This window comes from Camellia sinensis, chromosome 6, assembly GCF_055761805.1.
Source record: "Camellia sinensis isolate YWXY chromosome 6, ASM5576180v1, whole genome shotgun sequence".
NCBI classification, from domain to species: Eukaryota; Viridiplantae; Streptophyta; class Magnoliopsida; order Ericales; family Theaceae; genus Camellia; species Camellia sinensis.
Window position 1 is genome coordinate 200,579,419 of NC_138966.1, and position 16,879 is coordinate 200,596,297.

Genomic DNA, 16,879 nt, shown 5'->3' on the forward strand with positions numbered 1-16,879 from the left:
GAAGCAACCAATATTAAATCCAAGAAAATTTGGAGCACATATAACAAGTAAAAAAATACAACACAGTGCAACAAAAATTTTAACATGTTGATTGGTGATAACCTTGATGAACGGAAGAAATTGAGACGATTGGGTAGATCGGTGACGAATTTTTGTAGATCGGCAATGGATCTTGATGGATCAGTCACGGATCTTGATGGATCGGTGATGGAACTTGATGAATCGGTGAAGATGGTGATGCAGATTTCGGGTGGAGAAGTGATGGAGTTTGGAAGATTAGTGAGGGATTTGGATGGATGGTGATAGTGATGAAAGTGATCGATGATTTTGTGGATGGTGGAGTTGGTTGTAGGCTATGGTGAGGGTGGAGATGGAGTCGGCTAAGGGTAGAGGAAGAAGGGGAGAGCGAGACAGCAAGAGAAGGAGAAAAAGAGAGAGTAAGGGAGAGAGTGGGTGAGAGATAGAGACGGAACGGAAGAGAGAGAGAGAGAAAAATTATATATATAAATATATGTATATTATTATTATGGTTATTATTTTTATAATAATAATTATTATTACAATATTTATTTTATTTAATTATTAAAAAATTATTTTTAATATAAACATTATATTGGAGTATTCATCATACCAAGTTCTATTCTAATATAACAAAATTGTTCTTCATTTAGAGGCTTGGTAAATATGTCAGCTAATTGACAATTTGTAGGCACAAATTCGAGTTCAATGTCACCTTCGAGTACATGATCTCTCAGAAAATGATGCCTTATTTCAATGTGTTTAGTGCGTGAGTGCTGAATAGGATTTTTTGAAAGGTTAATGGCACTTGTGTTGTCACATTTTATAGGAATATGATCATAGTGAAGTCCAAAATCTTGAAGTTGTTGTTTCATCCAAAGCAATTGTGCACAACACCCAGCGGCGGCAATGTATTCTGCTTCAGCAGTTGACAAAACCACTGAGTTTTGTTTTTTGCAAAACCAAGAGGTGAGTGAGTGTCCAAGAAAATGACAAGTGCCACTAGTGCTTTTTCGGTCAAGTCTACATCCCGCAAAGTCGGCATCTGAGTAACCAAAAAGTTCAAAGGTGGTTCCCTTAGGATACCATAATCCCAAATTTTGAGTGCCGACAAGATATCTGAAAATGCGTTTGACTGCGATGATGTGTGACTCTTTCGGTGCGGATTGAAAACGTGCACACATACAAACACTAAACATTATGTCGGGCCTACTTGCAGTAAGATAAAGTAAAGAACCAATCATACCTCGATATTTCTTCTCATCTACGGGTTTACCTTGCTCATCTTTGTCGATTTTTATCGATGTGCTCATTGGAATTGCTGCAGGCTTTGATGATTCCATTTCAAACCTTTTGAGTAGATCTTTGATATATTTCGTTTGATTTAAATGGATTCCATCATTAGTTTGTTTAATTTGTAGACCAAGGAAGTAATTTAATTCCCCCATCATACTCATTTCAAACTCACCCTGCATGTCTTTAGCAAACTTTTTGCACAAATTTTCATTAGTAGAACCAAAAATGATATCATCAACATAAATTTGAACGATTAGCATATCTTTCTTTTTGATTTTTATAAAAAGTGTTGTATCAATTTTTCCTCTACAAAAACCTTTGTCAAGTAGAAAATTACTCAATCTTTCATACCATGCTCTAGGAGCTTGTTTCAAGCCATATAAGGCTTTTGAAAGTTTGAAAACATGATCCGGGTATTTATGATTTTCAAAACCGGGAGGTTGTTCAACATAGACTTCCTCCGAAATGTACCCATTTAAAAAAGCACTTTTAACATCCATTTGATATAATTTAAAATCTTTAAAACACGCAAAAGCAAGGAACATTCTAATAGCTTCAAGTCTAGCAACTGGTGCAAAAGTTTCATCAAAATCAATTCCCTCTTCTTGATTATAGCCTTGAGCTACTAATCTAGCTTTATTTCTAGTAACAACTCCAAATTCGTCCATTTTATTTCGAAAAACCCATTTTGTACCAATAACGGGATGATCCTTAGGTCGAGGGGTCAAAAACCAAACTTCATTTCTTTCAAATTGATTTAATTCTTCTTGCATTGCTAAAATCCAGTTTTCATCATTTTCCAGCTTCTAAAAATGATTTTGGTTCAATTTGTGAAACAAATGCCAAGTTACCACAAATATTTCTAACAGAGGAACGAGTTTTTATACCTTCTGCCGCATCACCTATGATGAGGTCTTTGGGGTGGCCATGAGCATACTTCCATTCTTTTGGTAGATTTGAGTCATTTTCTAGAAGAGCATATATTTCTTGAAGATTCTCCATTGTCATTTCTTCGTCATGTTTGTGTAATGGATTTTCTTCATTTTCCTTTTTATAAATACTCTCCATGCTTGGTTGATTTTCTACAATATCATTACTTAAAAGATTCTTGGAAATAATATCGTTAGATTCATCAAAAACAACATGCACAGATTCTTCAACAAGTAGAGTTCTTTTATTAAATACTCTATAAGCTTTACTAGACATAGAATAACCAAGAAATATAGCTTCATCCGATTTAGCATCAAATTTTCCTAAATTATCTTTATTGTTATTTAATACAAAGCATTTACAACCAAAAGCACGCAAGTGACTAATATTAGGTTTTCTACCTTTCCAAAGTTCGTAAGGAGTTTTCTTAAGAATAGGTCTAATCATGGCACGGTTTATAACATAGCATGCAGTGTTTACAGCTTCCGCCCAAAAATATTTAGGCAAATTATTTTCACAAAGCATAGTACGAGCCATTTCTTCAAGAGTTCTATTTTTTCTTTCAACCACACCGTTTTGTTGAGAAGTCCTAGGGGCTGAGAAATTATGATCTATTCCTAAGTCATCACAAAACTTAATAAAATCATCATTTTCAAATTCTCTACCATGGTCACTTCTAATACTACAAATATTAAGATTTTTCTCATTTTGAATTCTTTTACAAAGTTTTGAGAAATTATAAAAAGCTTCATTTTTGTGTGTTAAAAATAATACCCATGTATATCTAGTGTAATCATCAACACAAATAAGGGCATAAGATTTTCCTCCTAAACTTAATATTCTAGATGGTCCGAATAGATCAATATGCAAGAGTTGAAGCGGTTTAGTAGTTGAAACGATATTTTTGGATTTAAAAGAAATTCTAGTTTGTTTTCCAAATTGACATGCATCACAAAGTTTATCTTTTTCAAAAATAATTTTTGGTAAACCTATGATTAACTCATTTTTTGAAAGCTTGGAAATTAAATCAAAATGAGCATGTCCTAATCTTCTATGCCAAAGCCAACCATTATCATTTATAGCAGATAAACATTTAATGTTAAAATGAGAAGATAAATCATGTAAATCAAACACATATACATTCTCATGTCTATAACCTACAAATAAAGTTTTGTTTTCTAAGGTATTTTCAATAGTGCAATGAATTTTCTCAAAAATAACTCTATAACCTTTATCACATAATTGACTAATACTAAGCAAGTTATGTTTTAAACCTTCAACAAATAAAACATTTTCAATAATAGGAGAGGGATTTTTACCAATACTTCCTACACCAATGATTTTACCCTTGCTATTGTCGCCAAAAGTCACATATCCGCCATCCTTTGGTTGGAGTGTGGCGAACATAGCTTTATTTCCAGTCATGTGCCTCGAACATGCACTGTCGAGATACCATCTATCGTTACTGGATTTTGTCTTGAAACATACCTACAAAAATTTGATTTCTCTATTGGTACCCATTTTTTCTTGGGTCCATAAAAGTTAGAATTTGATACCCTTGAGATATCCTTAGGAACCCACATCTTTTTTATTTTAGCAAAAGGATTTCTTTTAATAGGACATGAAGGTGAAATATGACCTTTTGTTCCACAAAAATGACATGTGAGATGAGAGTGATTAGAAGATGCATATACAAAACCATTTTTGGCAGTTTTTACTTTTGAAAAAGGTTTATATCCAATTCCGGCTCTACCAAAAGTACGGTTTTGATTTTTAAGAATTTTATCTAAAGTCTCTCTACCTTGAGTGAACTTTGAAAGAGTAGTTTTCAAGTCTTCAATATTTTCTTTTAAAATAATTTGCTCATTTTTTAAAGACTCGTTTTCTTTTTGCAATACAACTAAATGTTTTTCAGAAATTGAAGACTCTTTTTGAGTTAAAATCTCATTTTCCTTTTTCATTTTCATGGCTTCATTTTCTAAAGCATTTATCTTGGAAGTCAATGATTCATTTTCTTTTGATAAACTTGAAATTACTTTCTTTTGACAATTATTTTTCAAACTAAGTTTCTTAAATTCTGCATGTAATTCATCAAAAGCTAATTGTAATTCATCAAATGTAAAGGATTCGTCATTTACCTCATTTTCATTTCCAAGTGCCATTAAACATAGGTTAGCAACCTCGTTTTTGCAAACTTCGGTTTCTGTGTCGCTTTCATCACTATCTTCTCCCCATGCTGCAATCATAGCTTTCTTTTTGTCCTTCTTGAATTTTTTCTTAAGTTCTGGACATTCTGATTTGTAGTGTCCAGGTTTGTTGCATTCATAGCAGGTTACTTCTGATTTTTTGTGATTTTCTTCTCTTTGAAAATCCCTGTTGTTGAAGTCTTTTCTGAAAAAATTTCGTACACCTTGTTTCTTTCTCACAAACCTTTGGAATTTTCTAGTGATGAATGCCATTTCCTCATCCTCATCTGAATCATCTTCCTTATCCTCTTGATGTTTCGAGGTGGATTTGAAAGCTATTCCTTTCTTCTTGTTGTTGTCCTTCTCTTCCTTTCCTTCTTGCATTATGAGCTCATAAGTTAAGAGAGATCCCATTAACTCATCTAGATTTAGCTTTGATAAATCCTTGGCTTCGGTAATGGCAATGACTTTTGTCTCCCAACTTTTTGGCAATGACCTAAGCACTTTTCTTACAATTTCAGCATTAGTATATATTTTGCCAAGAGAAGTTAAACCATTAATAATATCAGAAAAACGAGTAAACATTTGAGGAATAGTTTCATCAGGCTTCATTTTAAAAAGTTCATAATTATGGACTAGCAAACTGACTCTAGATTCTTTAACTTGTTCGGTTCCCTCATGAGTCACTATAAGCTTGTCCCAAATTTCTTTAGCGGTTTTACATGTGGAAATTCTATTGAACTCGTTGGCATCTAAAGCACAGTACAACATGTTTGTAGCTTTGACATTAATTTGGGCCATTCTAGTATCTGATTCATCCCACTCATCTTCAGGTTTTGGTACCCTAAGTCCATCTATAGTTTTGGTAGGAATTTTTGGACCATTACAAATAATTTTCCAACATTCATAATCAGTAGATTGAATATGTATGGTCATCCTAGTTTTCCAATAACTAAAATTTGTGCCGCTAAATAGAGGTGGCCTATTAGATGCTTGTCCCTCGGGTAAGGAATAACTAGGGGTTGCCATGATCTACTCTGAGACGGTTAAGTCACAAAAACTAGAGTCTAGGCTCTGATACCAATTGTTATCCCAGATAGGCAACCCAAGAGGGGGGGTGAATTGGGTTATTAAAAATTTTACAATATTAAAAATAACACAATATTCAGAATTTTAATAAATAAAAAAAACAGAATAATAATTATCAATATAAAAGTAGAAGAGATAGAGAAAGAAAATCAAACACTGCGATTTATAGTGGTTCGGCACGCTAGGCCTACGTCCACTCCCCAAGGAACCTCCTTGAGAATTTCTTTACTATCAATTGAATAAATACACCACCAAGCTTGTGGATTTGGCACAGGACTTACTCTTATCTATTGAGCCTCACTCAACAATAAATGCCTTACCCTTACAAAATCTCTCACAAAAATAAGGAATAAGAATAAGTGGTAATTGAACCCACTTTTACAATAATTCTCTCACAAAGAGTAGATATGAAAGTGTAAGAACAAAAACTAGACTTAGATCTGAAAGTGAAAGAGCAGAATACTCAGAATTTTGGAGCTCACAGAAATATTTTCTCTTCAAGTTCTTGATTTTTTCTCCACATCCAACACCTCTATTTATACACAAAAATATACCCGTTGGACGCTCCTTGCTGACGTCATGGCTTACATAAGCACGCTCCTGACGTCATCGCTTACATAAGCACGCTCCTGATGTCATCGCTTACATAAGCAGGCTCTTGATGTCATTGCTTACATAAGCACACTCCTTAAATTTAAATAGTCAGCAAATGATAAGAATTAAAAGGATAAAAATAAGATTGATTTTTTTCTTCTTGTTTTTTTCAAACATGGAGCCACCGTTTTTGTAAACAATTTAATACAAAGTTCACAACTTTCAAACAAACAAATAATTTTCTCCATCTAGTTTATAATATATATATATATATATACATATATACATAACTCCATCTTTTTCTTCTTGTTTGATTATAATATAATATAATCAATGTAGTGTAAAAAATTTAATAGCGCACGTGATGTATTCTGCATATAATGTTATATAAGTTCTAATCAAAATTTTGCATACAGAAAAATCTCTATAAATAATATTTATAATGGATCTGAAAATATATGTCCTCTTTAAAATATTGTATATGTTGTAAAGATTTTATACTAAATATTTTACCACTCCATATTAATTTTGTCAAAATAAGACAACCCATAAATATCAAATTTGTCAAAATAATACAACCAATCAATCATTTTTGTCAAAATAATATAATTAATCGATTTGTCAAAAGATGAATAGTAATTAACCCTATTTTTCAAAAAGTGAATAGTAAAGTTTTTGAAAATATTTAAAATAATCATTTTTGTCAAAATAATATAATTAATCGATTTGTCAAAAGATGAATAGTAATTAACCCTATTTTTCAAAAAGTGAATAGTAAAGTTTTTGAAAATATTTAAAATAATATTTAACATATATATTTTAAAAAGATAATATTATTTTATTTAAATAATATTTAACAAATATATATATTTTAAAAAGATAATAATTTGTGTCAAATAATATGTATATTAACTAATATATTTTAGACATCATCAAAATTAAATAATATGATTAACACGACCTAAATTGGGCGAACGAGCTACCACCTGTGCTTTTCTTAGGTATGTGTTGCATAGTACAACTTATAGATTTTTGGATATGGAAAATAATATTATTTTTGAATCAGGTGATGCTATTTTTCATGAAAATAAATTTCCTTTCAAATCTAGAAATGGTGGGGGTCAAATAATTTCTGAAAATATTTTATCCATGCCTAGCTCTTTTATTCCATCTCAAGTTTTTCAAGAACAAGAAAATTCTCAAATCCAACCAAGGAGGAGTAAATGAGCTAGAGTTGAAAAAGATTTTGACCCTGACTATTATCTTTACAACGTGAAAGAAATTTCTTTTATGGTGCAAGAAGCTTTATCATCACCTGATGCTATTTTCTGTAGAGAGGCTGTAAATGATGAGATAGAGATAGACTCACTACTTTCAAATAAAACATGGAAGCTAGTAGATTTACCTCCAGGTTGTAAAACTATTGGGTGTAAATGGGTCCTTCGTAAAAAATTTAAACCGGATGGAATTATAGATAAATATAAAGTGAGACTTGTCACTAAAGGTTTTAAGCAACAAGTTGATCTTGATTTCTTTGATACTTTTTCTCCGGTTACTAGAGTTACATCCATTAGACTATTGATTGCAGTGGCTGCCATTCATAATTTAAAAATTCATCAAATGGATGTAAAAACAGCATTTTTAAATGGAGATCTAGATGAGGAGATTTACATGGACTAACCCGAAGGCTTTGTGGAGCCTGGCCAAGAAAGCAAGGTGTGTAAGCTAACTAAATCCTTTTATGGTTTAAAACAATCTCCTAAACAGTGGCATGAGAAATTTGATTCCTGTATGCTTGAGAATGGCTATAAGACGAATGAATGTGATAAGTGCATATATTATAAAACTTGTGAAAATGCACATGTGATTATTAGCCTATATGTGGATGATCTACTTATCTTTGGCTCTAATTTGCATATTATAAATGAGACTAAAAATATGCTCAATAGCCATTTGGATATGAAAGATCTTGGTGAATCCAATTTTATTTTGGAAATTAAAATTACCAAAACTAATGATGGTATTTTTCTTGATCAATCGCATTATGTTGAGAAAATGTTAAAGAAATATAATTTTCTAGACTGTAAACATGTTGCTACACCTTTTCATGTAAGCATACATTTATCTGTTGTAACAAATGAAAAAGAAGTGATTAATCAAAATGAATATTCTAGCATGATTGGTAGTATGCTACTAACTGTACTAGACCTGACATTGCATATGCTGTTGGAGTACTTAGCAGGTTTACTAGCAAGTCAAGTCGAGATCATTGGCTAGCCATGGGAAGAATTATGAGATATTTATCTGGAACCAAAAATTATGGTTTGTTTTATAACAAGTATCTTGCGGTACTTGAGGGATATAATGATGCCGATTGGAACACTTTGTCAGGTGATTCTCTCTGTACCTAGGGTTTTATTTTTACCTTGGATGGTGGTGCTATATGTTGGAAGTCTAAAAAACAGACGATAATTGCTAATTCTACAATGGAAGCTGAGCTTATAGCGTTAGCTTCAGCATGTGAGGAAGCGAATTGGTTAAGACATTTGTTACATGAAATCCCTTTTTGGGAAAAAAATCAATTCCTCTTGCGTTAATTCGTTGTGATAGCACTGCTGCTATTGGTAGAGTGAACAACCGTTTTTATAATCATAAATCCAGACCTATTCGAAGGAAACACAGTAATGTGAGATCCTATTTGAGTAATGACATCATAACTGTGAATTATGTAAGATCTTGTAATAATCTTGCGGATTCGTTAACCAAGGCCTTGGCGAGAGATAAGGTCTAGAATCCATCGAGGGGGATGAGTTTGAAGCCTATAAAATCATAAACCATGTATGAGGATACCCAACCTAGGGACCAGAGATCCTGTAACTAGGTTCAATGGGAAGAACGAATCATATGGTGGTTGTAAAAAATACACTTTCTAATATTTTGTTATACATCCTTATGATGTAGTGCATTTGTCCTGTAATGTTGGAGGGTTGAGTTTTTATACTCTTAATGAAATTCTGCAGCTCTTGTTGAGTGGGGTGTGTAAATTACAGGAACATCCTTGACAGATTTCACCTATGTGAGCATGAAAGTGGAGCCGCTTTCTATGAGAATAAGACTTATTATCAAATATGCTCATGAAAACTGGGATTACCACAAGGCCGTAATGTGCTAACTATTAAAGCTCATGTCAATTCCTGGATTATTATGCGTGAGCAGTAATTCTTTATTTTTCCTAAGCAGTCATAGTTCAAGTCTAAGACCACTACTGACTCTGGAGTAGAGGTTGCTGTTTCATTAATGAAAGTTCAATGCAGAACACACCTTCATGATGCATACTAGTCTATCTTTGTTTGGTAATCTCTCTTGTCCTTATTGATATTAAAATGAGTGGGGGATTGTTGGACCATTTTAATATCTTTTATTTATTTATTTATATATTTGTTCATGAATCTTCTTTTGTTTTATTCATGAATTTTATCTTGTTCATGAATGGAGGTTAATTAGAATTCATGAACTTAGTGGTGAGTTATTATTTGGAGTCTCTCCATTTTCTCTTGTTTAATGATCATTATTTTTTGGTGTAATTTGTAAGGTCCTAGTGGCCTATAAATAGTCCCTCTCATCTACTCTTTTCTACACCAACACATACCAACTATTTTCTATACAAGAGAGATTACTAGCAAAGAATAGTGTTTTTTTTTTTTTTTTTGTAGAGCTTTGGGTTGACCATCTTGTGCAGAGTTGGCCTGAAGGGCTGTTGTATCCTGGAGGGGACAAGTCATAGTTTTGTGACTGCTACATCGGTATTGGGGTTCTTCCTACTGCAGTGGGCTTGATCTCCTTAAAGAAAACAAGATATCCGTGCCTCAGCCTGATCTATTTGTATCTCATTTTCTTTGCATTATTTATCAATAAAATATAATTTTTTCTGGTATTTTCACCAACATAAAGTAAAAATTATTTTCTTGTTTCGATATTTCCCTTTCCTTGATAAATCCAAAATTCATACCTAACATAAAATTTTCATTATGATGTGATCATCATCATGAAAATTAATGCCGCCTTTGGCTCTGCTATGCATATAATATGTGCACACAACTAAAAAAAAAACTCTCTTTACATTGACAATCGATACAAATAATCAAAAAGCAAACACAAAAAACCTTTTGCAACTGCCATGCGATGGTAAATGGAGGGCAAAATTGTGGATAGAAAGTATTTGAAGTGTTAAATTATGTTTCTAGAAACAGTTATAGTACTACTTTTGAATAAGATACTTATCATCACCTTGAAATAAAAGGTTCATGTATGTTCATTTTAAATTCTCAAGAAGTCAATGTGTCATTCCTCTGAAAAATCCAAGTAGGTCTACCTTTTTGACAACTTGCAAAGCAGATTACCACTAGAAAACAATTAAAAAAGAAAAAGAAAAATGAGGCCAAGTTACATACAAAAGGAAAGTAAATAAATAAATAAATGGGAAGACAACAACTTTGAATACATCCATAGTTTTTTGAATTCAAGGACTGCTACTGTCCTTAGCCTAATTTGTGTTGTGGGCTTCTATTTAAGGCTTAAATTTTCAAAAATATCACTGTCACGCATGTTATTCTTATCATGAAATATACAAAATCTTTCTAAAGGTAGACTTTTCTACGAACATTCCTAACTTTAAGGATATCAAAAAGTAAATCCAAGTGCATAAATGATTTTCACATAATGGGTCACAGATATAAGACAAAGAATGAGTCCCACACACGGTCGACTTCGCACGTGGAATCCATCTTTTGTTTCACGCTATGTCTCTTTCTATGAAAATTTTCTGTGTTCATAGAACAGCTGATGCCAAAATCCCAAATCAATGTGCTTTCTAATGATAAAAGGCAACAGATACCTTTCAAAGCAACTATGTCAAATGTGAACAATATGTCTTTTGTGACAATGGAAACCTACAACGCTCAAAAGTTGATAGTTATCCAAAACACCATCTGTAAAAACAAAAGCAAAAATGTCTATAGTTGTCAATTGTGCCACGTTTTCTCTTACAAAGTCATAGTTGTCATACCGAGTAATCTGACTATGAAGATTCCTTGAACCAATACAACATTCTCATAAACCTTATAAATACCCAAAATTGGATAACTCTTACAACACTTCACCTTTCTTGGCTCAAAGGGTTTAGGTATTTTGTGTTCAATCTCTCTTGATATTGTGGTCATGTTGTCTATGTTTTTGAGGTTCTCTCTTTGCAGCAAAAACCATAGCTAATCCTTCTCATGATATGAGTTTCACAATCCTTCTACGTCGAATTCCACTTGTTCAGTCTTTTTCGGTTGTTTTTCTTTATTGGTTTTATGTTTTCTCATGAATTAGTTTTCTCCAATCCCTAGCCAAACCAAACTTGCATATTCATAAGTAATTTGAAGGAGATTTTTACGTGTTGACTATCAAGCTTCTCCAATCTCTAGCCCTTCAATTAAAATCACAAGAAAGATTTGTTAAGTTTCTTGATATAAGAATTTGAATTTTTACACGAGTGACAATGGCAAAACACAAATGTAGCTCATCATCAGAAGGGAGTGAAATATCTGCAATGGTCGATGAGAAAATGAGGGAGAGAATGATTTCAAACCGCGAATCGGCACGGCGGTCAAGGAAGAGAAGAGAGGAGCATATCAAGGTTCTCAATTGCCAATTGACCATGTTCAAGAACACCAACATTGAGATTGTTCAGAAAATCAATTCCATTACGCAACAATCCATGGCTGTGGAGATGGAGAACCATATATTGACTAGGCAGCACAATGAGCTGACAAAGAGGTTGGAGTCTCTGGAAATAGTTGCTAGCTATGTGTGTGGGTATCTGCAAGACATTCCTCAATATGATTCACAACCATGGCAGCTTCCTAGCCAATCTGTGCCTCTCATGGCTTCAGTTGGGATGTTCAAATTTTGAATTACTAGAGATATGATCATATTGGCCGTCCAAATAGGTTGTTTTGAGTTCAGTTTCTGTTTTATATTGTTTGCTCTGTTTTAGTTCTGTGTTTGGCTCTTCTGAAATTGTCATGGTTCTATTTCTAATCATTTGGTTAAGATGGAAGTTTGTAATGCTTGAGTTTCAGTGGCATTTCTCATCAATTCATGTGTTTCAGTATCTCATTTACGATTAGACATACGGAAATGTATTGTTTAGTTTTTTTTTTTTTTTTTTGGGATCAAAGTATTGTTTAGTTTATACACACTAAAATCAAGAGAGTAATGAACAGGGGGCAGTAGTGGACATTGGTGTTGTGGCAGTTGGTCGTGTAAGTTCCTCACCATCCAATCAAAGAGTAGCACACAATAGAGAGAGAGAGAGAGAGAGAGAGAGAGTATTAGGATCAACCATTCTATTTTCACACTGACTCTTGACCCCAACCTCCTAGATAAGACAGTGGTCACCAAGTTCATGTCACAATTGTTTTATGCGCTCTGAAATGCATATATGCAAATAACTAATTGCAAAATTAACCAATGACTCAAGATGTGCAAAACCTACAAGAGATCAAAATGAATACAGGTATAGTACCCTTTGAACCAAATCTGGAGCATTAGAATGCCACCAGGCAATCTGTTACATCAGGATCAGCAATAATGTTCCATTTTTCTTGATTTCTAGGGATTGGGCTGCTACTTGCCATCCTTAGTGACTGGTTTTCTTGTTTATTTTCGGTTTTTGCTTAATCACTTTTCATTGTTCAAGGACTCCTTGTCTCTTTCCCTTTTCCTGCTTATGCTTAATAATATTCTTTGTCACTTCTCAAAAAAATAATGTAATTGTGACCAAATTTGGTTACCAAATTGTGAATATGACATCATGTACCACATAGACAATGGTCATGAAAGATAACCATTAAACAAATGCATTAGGACACTCAAATGGTATCCAAAAGTTAGTATCCAAATTTAATCACCATAACATTACTGTGTTTTTCAGATAACTTAGAGGAGTAATCTTAAAATGAACACTGCTTCAATGTTGAACTTATAAGTATTGCTTACAACTTGGAGAAAACATGCAATTTTATTTATTTCATGTAAACACAAATAATACAGGCTTCAACCCCCCACCCAATAACGAAAAAAGTAGCAGAAATGCACAGACACAAACCATAAAGTGTACTAATGGGACTTAATGCACAAGAACAATAGGCATAACTGTGTACATATTAGATTTCTGATCAGAGTGTGAGTCCTGAAGTTTCTGCATGGCTCATGTTCCAAAATTCAACTTCATATTCAAGAACACGAAGAAAAACTACCTCAGCCTTTGAGACTACATCAGCCGGTGCCTTATCTAGAAGACGATTAGCTATTTCTCGGAGAGAAAGACAATACTGACCGAAACCATCATTGCCCCATCTTTCACAGGTTTCCCTTAGCTCTTCTGGAGTGTTAGAGTTGTCTTCCAAACAGTGAGCAAAACTATCTTGGTAGACAGTTTCACAGGCCCAAAATGCCGTGATGGCCACAGTATATTCAATGTCAGAGCTCATCAGGCTCTCCAGAAAGCTGTAACAACATGCAAAATTGTTCAATGACTATACTGTGATAGAAACTTTCTCAAAACAAACATGAGAGAGGAATGCCTAAAGGTGGTTAGAATGATTCCAATGCCATAACAAATCTCGTCTTTATAAAGTAATGCTTCGTTTGCAAGTTGAATTAAAATTTTCTACTCAAACATCAAATAGGTTTCCTTAAAGTTCTCCATAATCATGTCTAGGTGCTAATTCTATATTATTTTATCCACAAGAGTACATTAGGTTACATATTCTTAAATTTTTAAAAACAAGACTAATACACTAGTATGCAATTTTGATTAGAAATCATTTATATATATCAAAATGGTTAATACACATTTACAATTTGCAATTTTGATTAAGAAGTCATATTCCTCAAAAGCATCCAAAAATACTCTCAACATGTGGGATTAACATTATTTTAAATCTACCTTAACAAACTTGAAGCCATGAAATAGACATTTACTAGATGTGAATGCATTTGTTAAAAGAATTTAGTTTCCCTTTCTCTTTCTTTTTCTTCACAAATCCAAGATCCAAACAGCCTAAGACAGCCATAAGCAGCAGGAATCGTGGCTGTGGTACCTGCAGTAACGAAGATTTGCATTGAGAGGAACAACGTTGGATAGCGAAACATCCCATTTGGATGCTTCTTTCTTGAACCAGGCAAGCTCATCATTGAAGGCAGCCACACCACCCAGTATAACTTCCACATCAGAACTATCATCTGACTCCTTCCAAGCTTTCAACAACACACTTGCCACAAAAGGCACAGATGCCCTAACAAATACATAATCTTGTCCCTGTGTTTAAGCAAATTTCAAGTAAATCCCAAGTTCATTCCCAAATTTGTATCAAACAAACACAATTCAACTGGAAACTTGCCTCATATAACTTGTCTCAATTTGATCCTTGTGTCAATTTTTTGCTTCAATTTTTTACATTGTGTTAATTTAATCCAATTGATAACATTTCAAATTAGAGTAAATTGGGACAATATGAAAAATTCAAAACGTAAAATAGATATAAATTGAGACAAGAAACAAACAAACTAGAGATTATGAGTGAAATTTTCAATATATATATATATATATATATATGTATAAACGAGAGAAAGAGAGGAATGAAAAGGAAGAAGTACCAGCCAGCGCTTGAAGGAAGAGAGGTCAACGGTGCCATGGCGGATGGAGTGGATGAAAGGGTGTCTGGTGGCTCCACTGTAAGCCACACTGTGCTTCTTCAACCACTTATCCACTATTCCCATTTTGTTCGTCTTCTCGTGCTTCTCCATTGTCTCCTCCGTCGTTTGCAGAAACCGGCTTTTCTTACTTGTTAAAAAATAAATAAATAAAAAAAACTCAAGATTTGGCTCTACGCTCCATTCGGAAAATATTTTCCAATTAAAAACATTTTCTACATAATACTTTTTTCAAAAAATATTTTTATATATTTAGTTGCATTCTTAAAATTAATACATTGCATTAATTAGGGGTGCTCGCGGATCGGATTTGTGCGGTTTGCCGTTCGATTTTGACCCGCCCGAACCTATGCGGTTTGGGAAAAGTCAAACTGCAACCGCCCACAGTGCGGTTTGCGGTTTGTGCGGGTAGTTGCGGACGGTTTGTGGTTTGGATTTCATGAGGGGGGGGGGGGGGGGGGGGGGACTCGAGCTTCTGACTAAGGTTTGATAGATCAAATTGACTTCCCAATGTTACCATCTGGACTCCTACTGAAGCTTCTTCAGACTCTTCAAATGCTACATTCCATTATTCTTAATAAAAAAAAAAAAGAGTCAATAAATTTCATTTTGACAGGAACAGATGATTTACATTGGTAGAATTGCTAGGTTGCAACTAGTTTGCTAATTTACAAATTCCTACAATTCTTTTTGTTGTGGACAGTAAAACTAACAGTAATTAGCTTTATGGTTCTTAACAAGTTCGACAATATCTTACCATAAACCACAAAAAGCTAAAATATAAGTATTACTTGAAAAATAACCCAAATATTAGATACTGTGCATGAATTGAAGGAACGAATTCAAAGGCTTGAGGCCAGCAGTGAAACGGCCAAGCAGAAGCCAGTTGCTCACTAGTCAATCATCATCAGTAAGTAGATTCACCCAAGAACCACCAAACATATGGTCCTTACCTGAGAGTTGAAGAAGAGAGAGAGTCGATTGCGAAGGTCGATCGGTGCTCTCAGTGCTGCGCAGATGAAAAACGAGAGTGTGAGATGAGAAGAGAGCAGTAAGTTTTGATTTGAGAAATTAGGGTCTCTCAATTGGTTTTGTTTGGGCAAAAATATGTAAGGTCCAGGTTTTTCCAAACAAAAAGACAAATGCGGGCGATTGTGGCGAGTGCGGGGCAAATTTGGAACCCGCCCGTAAATTAAAAATTAAAAAATTAAAAATATCCCAAATCTTACCCTATTATATTTGTGAAACTGTCCATACCGCGTCAGGATCCTCTAAAGTGAGAAGCGTAGAGTGATCTCCTAGAGTTACCAATCCAACGGTTGAAATTAAGGCCAAGTTTGGGAAGACTAAATAAGTGCACTTTTTGTCTTTTTGGACTAAAAAATTGAGGTTGAAAATATGGATGTTTGGGTTAACTTTTTGACTTTTTATTGAAAAATGTGTAATAAAAAATTGTAAAAATTGATTTGTAGGGAAAAATTTGAATTGGGAGTTGTGCAGCCGTAATTGTTGACTTTTGGTGAATAGTGTTAACTTTTTAACTTTTTGAGTAACTTTTTGACTTTTTGGCTTTTTTGGGAGTACCCAAACTTAGCCTAAAACTAACCAAAACGACGTCGTTTTGGTTAGTAAGTTGAAAGAAAAAAAAAAAAAAAAAATCTCCCTCCATATATACACAGGTATAGCAGAAGAAGGGAAAGGAAAACAGAGTGCGAGAAAGAGAAGAAGAGAGAAAGGCCGCTCCTCATTCCAGATCCTTGTTAACTTGCTTGTCTGTGTAAGCTTTATGTTTTTCTATTCAATGCTTCATTTAGTTAGTTGGTTGCCTATTATATACTCTCATTTTATGTATTTTTATGAAAGCCATTCTGTGGAAAAATTCTGATTTTTTTTTTAACGTTAATGATAATACACAGTTGCATGATTTTTTTGAAATCTATTTTTGGGGTTTTGAATTTGTTTTTTTTTTTAACTTTAACTTAGCTTATATACACAGTTATATG

General features: G+C 33.7%; 2 protein-coding genes across 4 annotated transcripts; one reads left to right on the forward strand and one right to left on the reverse strand.

Annotated features, from left to right (window-relative positions):
• Nucleotides 1-11,655: 11,655 nt before the first annotated feature.
• LOC114264591 (bZIP transcription factor 53) lies at nt 11,656-12,069 on the forward strand. Its single transcript, XM_028205274.2, has one exon. The coding sequence runs from the start codon at nt 11,656-11,658 to the stop codon at nt 12,067-12,069; it is 414 nt and encodes a 137-aa protein (XP_028061075.2).
• Nucleotides 12,070-13,160: 1,091 nt separating this feature from the next.
• Nucleotides 13,161-15,970, reverse strand: LOC114264454 (heme oxygenase-like, multi-helical). 3 transcript variants are annotated; one of them, XM_028205065.2, is made up of 4 exons: nt 15,830-15,970; nt 14,820-15,006; nt 14,264-14,481; nt 13,161-13,667 (listed from the first exon to the last, which is right to left on the reverse strand). In XM_028205065.2, the coding sequence occupies exons 2-4, from the start codon at nt 14,967-14,969 to the stop codon at nt 13,337-13,339; spliced, it is 699 nt and encodes a 232-aa protein (XP_028060866.2). In that variant the 5' UTR covers nt 14,970-15,006; nt 15,830-15,970; the 3' UTR covers nt 13,161-13,336. The 3 variants fall into 3 exon arrangements, with proteins under 3 accessions (XP_028060866.2, XP_028060868.2, XP_028060867.2); XM_028205067.2 differs by having other exon boundaries at nt 14,820-15,002; nt 15,830-15,967; XM_028205066.2 differs by having other exon boundaries at nt 14,820-14,984; nt 15,830-15,913.
• Nucleotides 15,971-16,879: the final 909 nt, after the last annotated feature.

Bases quoted from the DNA above. Each gene is read 5' to 3' on its own strand.
- LOC114264591 (XM_028205274.2), top strand. From the start codon at position 11,656: ATGGCAAAACACAAATGTAGCTCATCATCAGAAGGGAGTGAAATATCT.
- LOC114264454 (XM_028205065.2), bottom strand. From the start codon at position 14,969: ATGGAGAAGCACGAGAAGACGAACAAAATGGGAATAGTGGATAAGTGG. The intron at 14,482-14,819 runs GTACTTCTTCCT...GCTTAAACACAG, and splicing joins CTTCCTTCAAGCGCTGGCTG to GGACAAGATTATGTATTTGT. The intron at 13,668-14,263 runs GTACCACAGCCA...ATGTTGTTACAG, and splicing joins GCAAATCTTCGTTACTGCAG to CTTTCTGGAGAGCCTGATGA.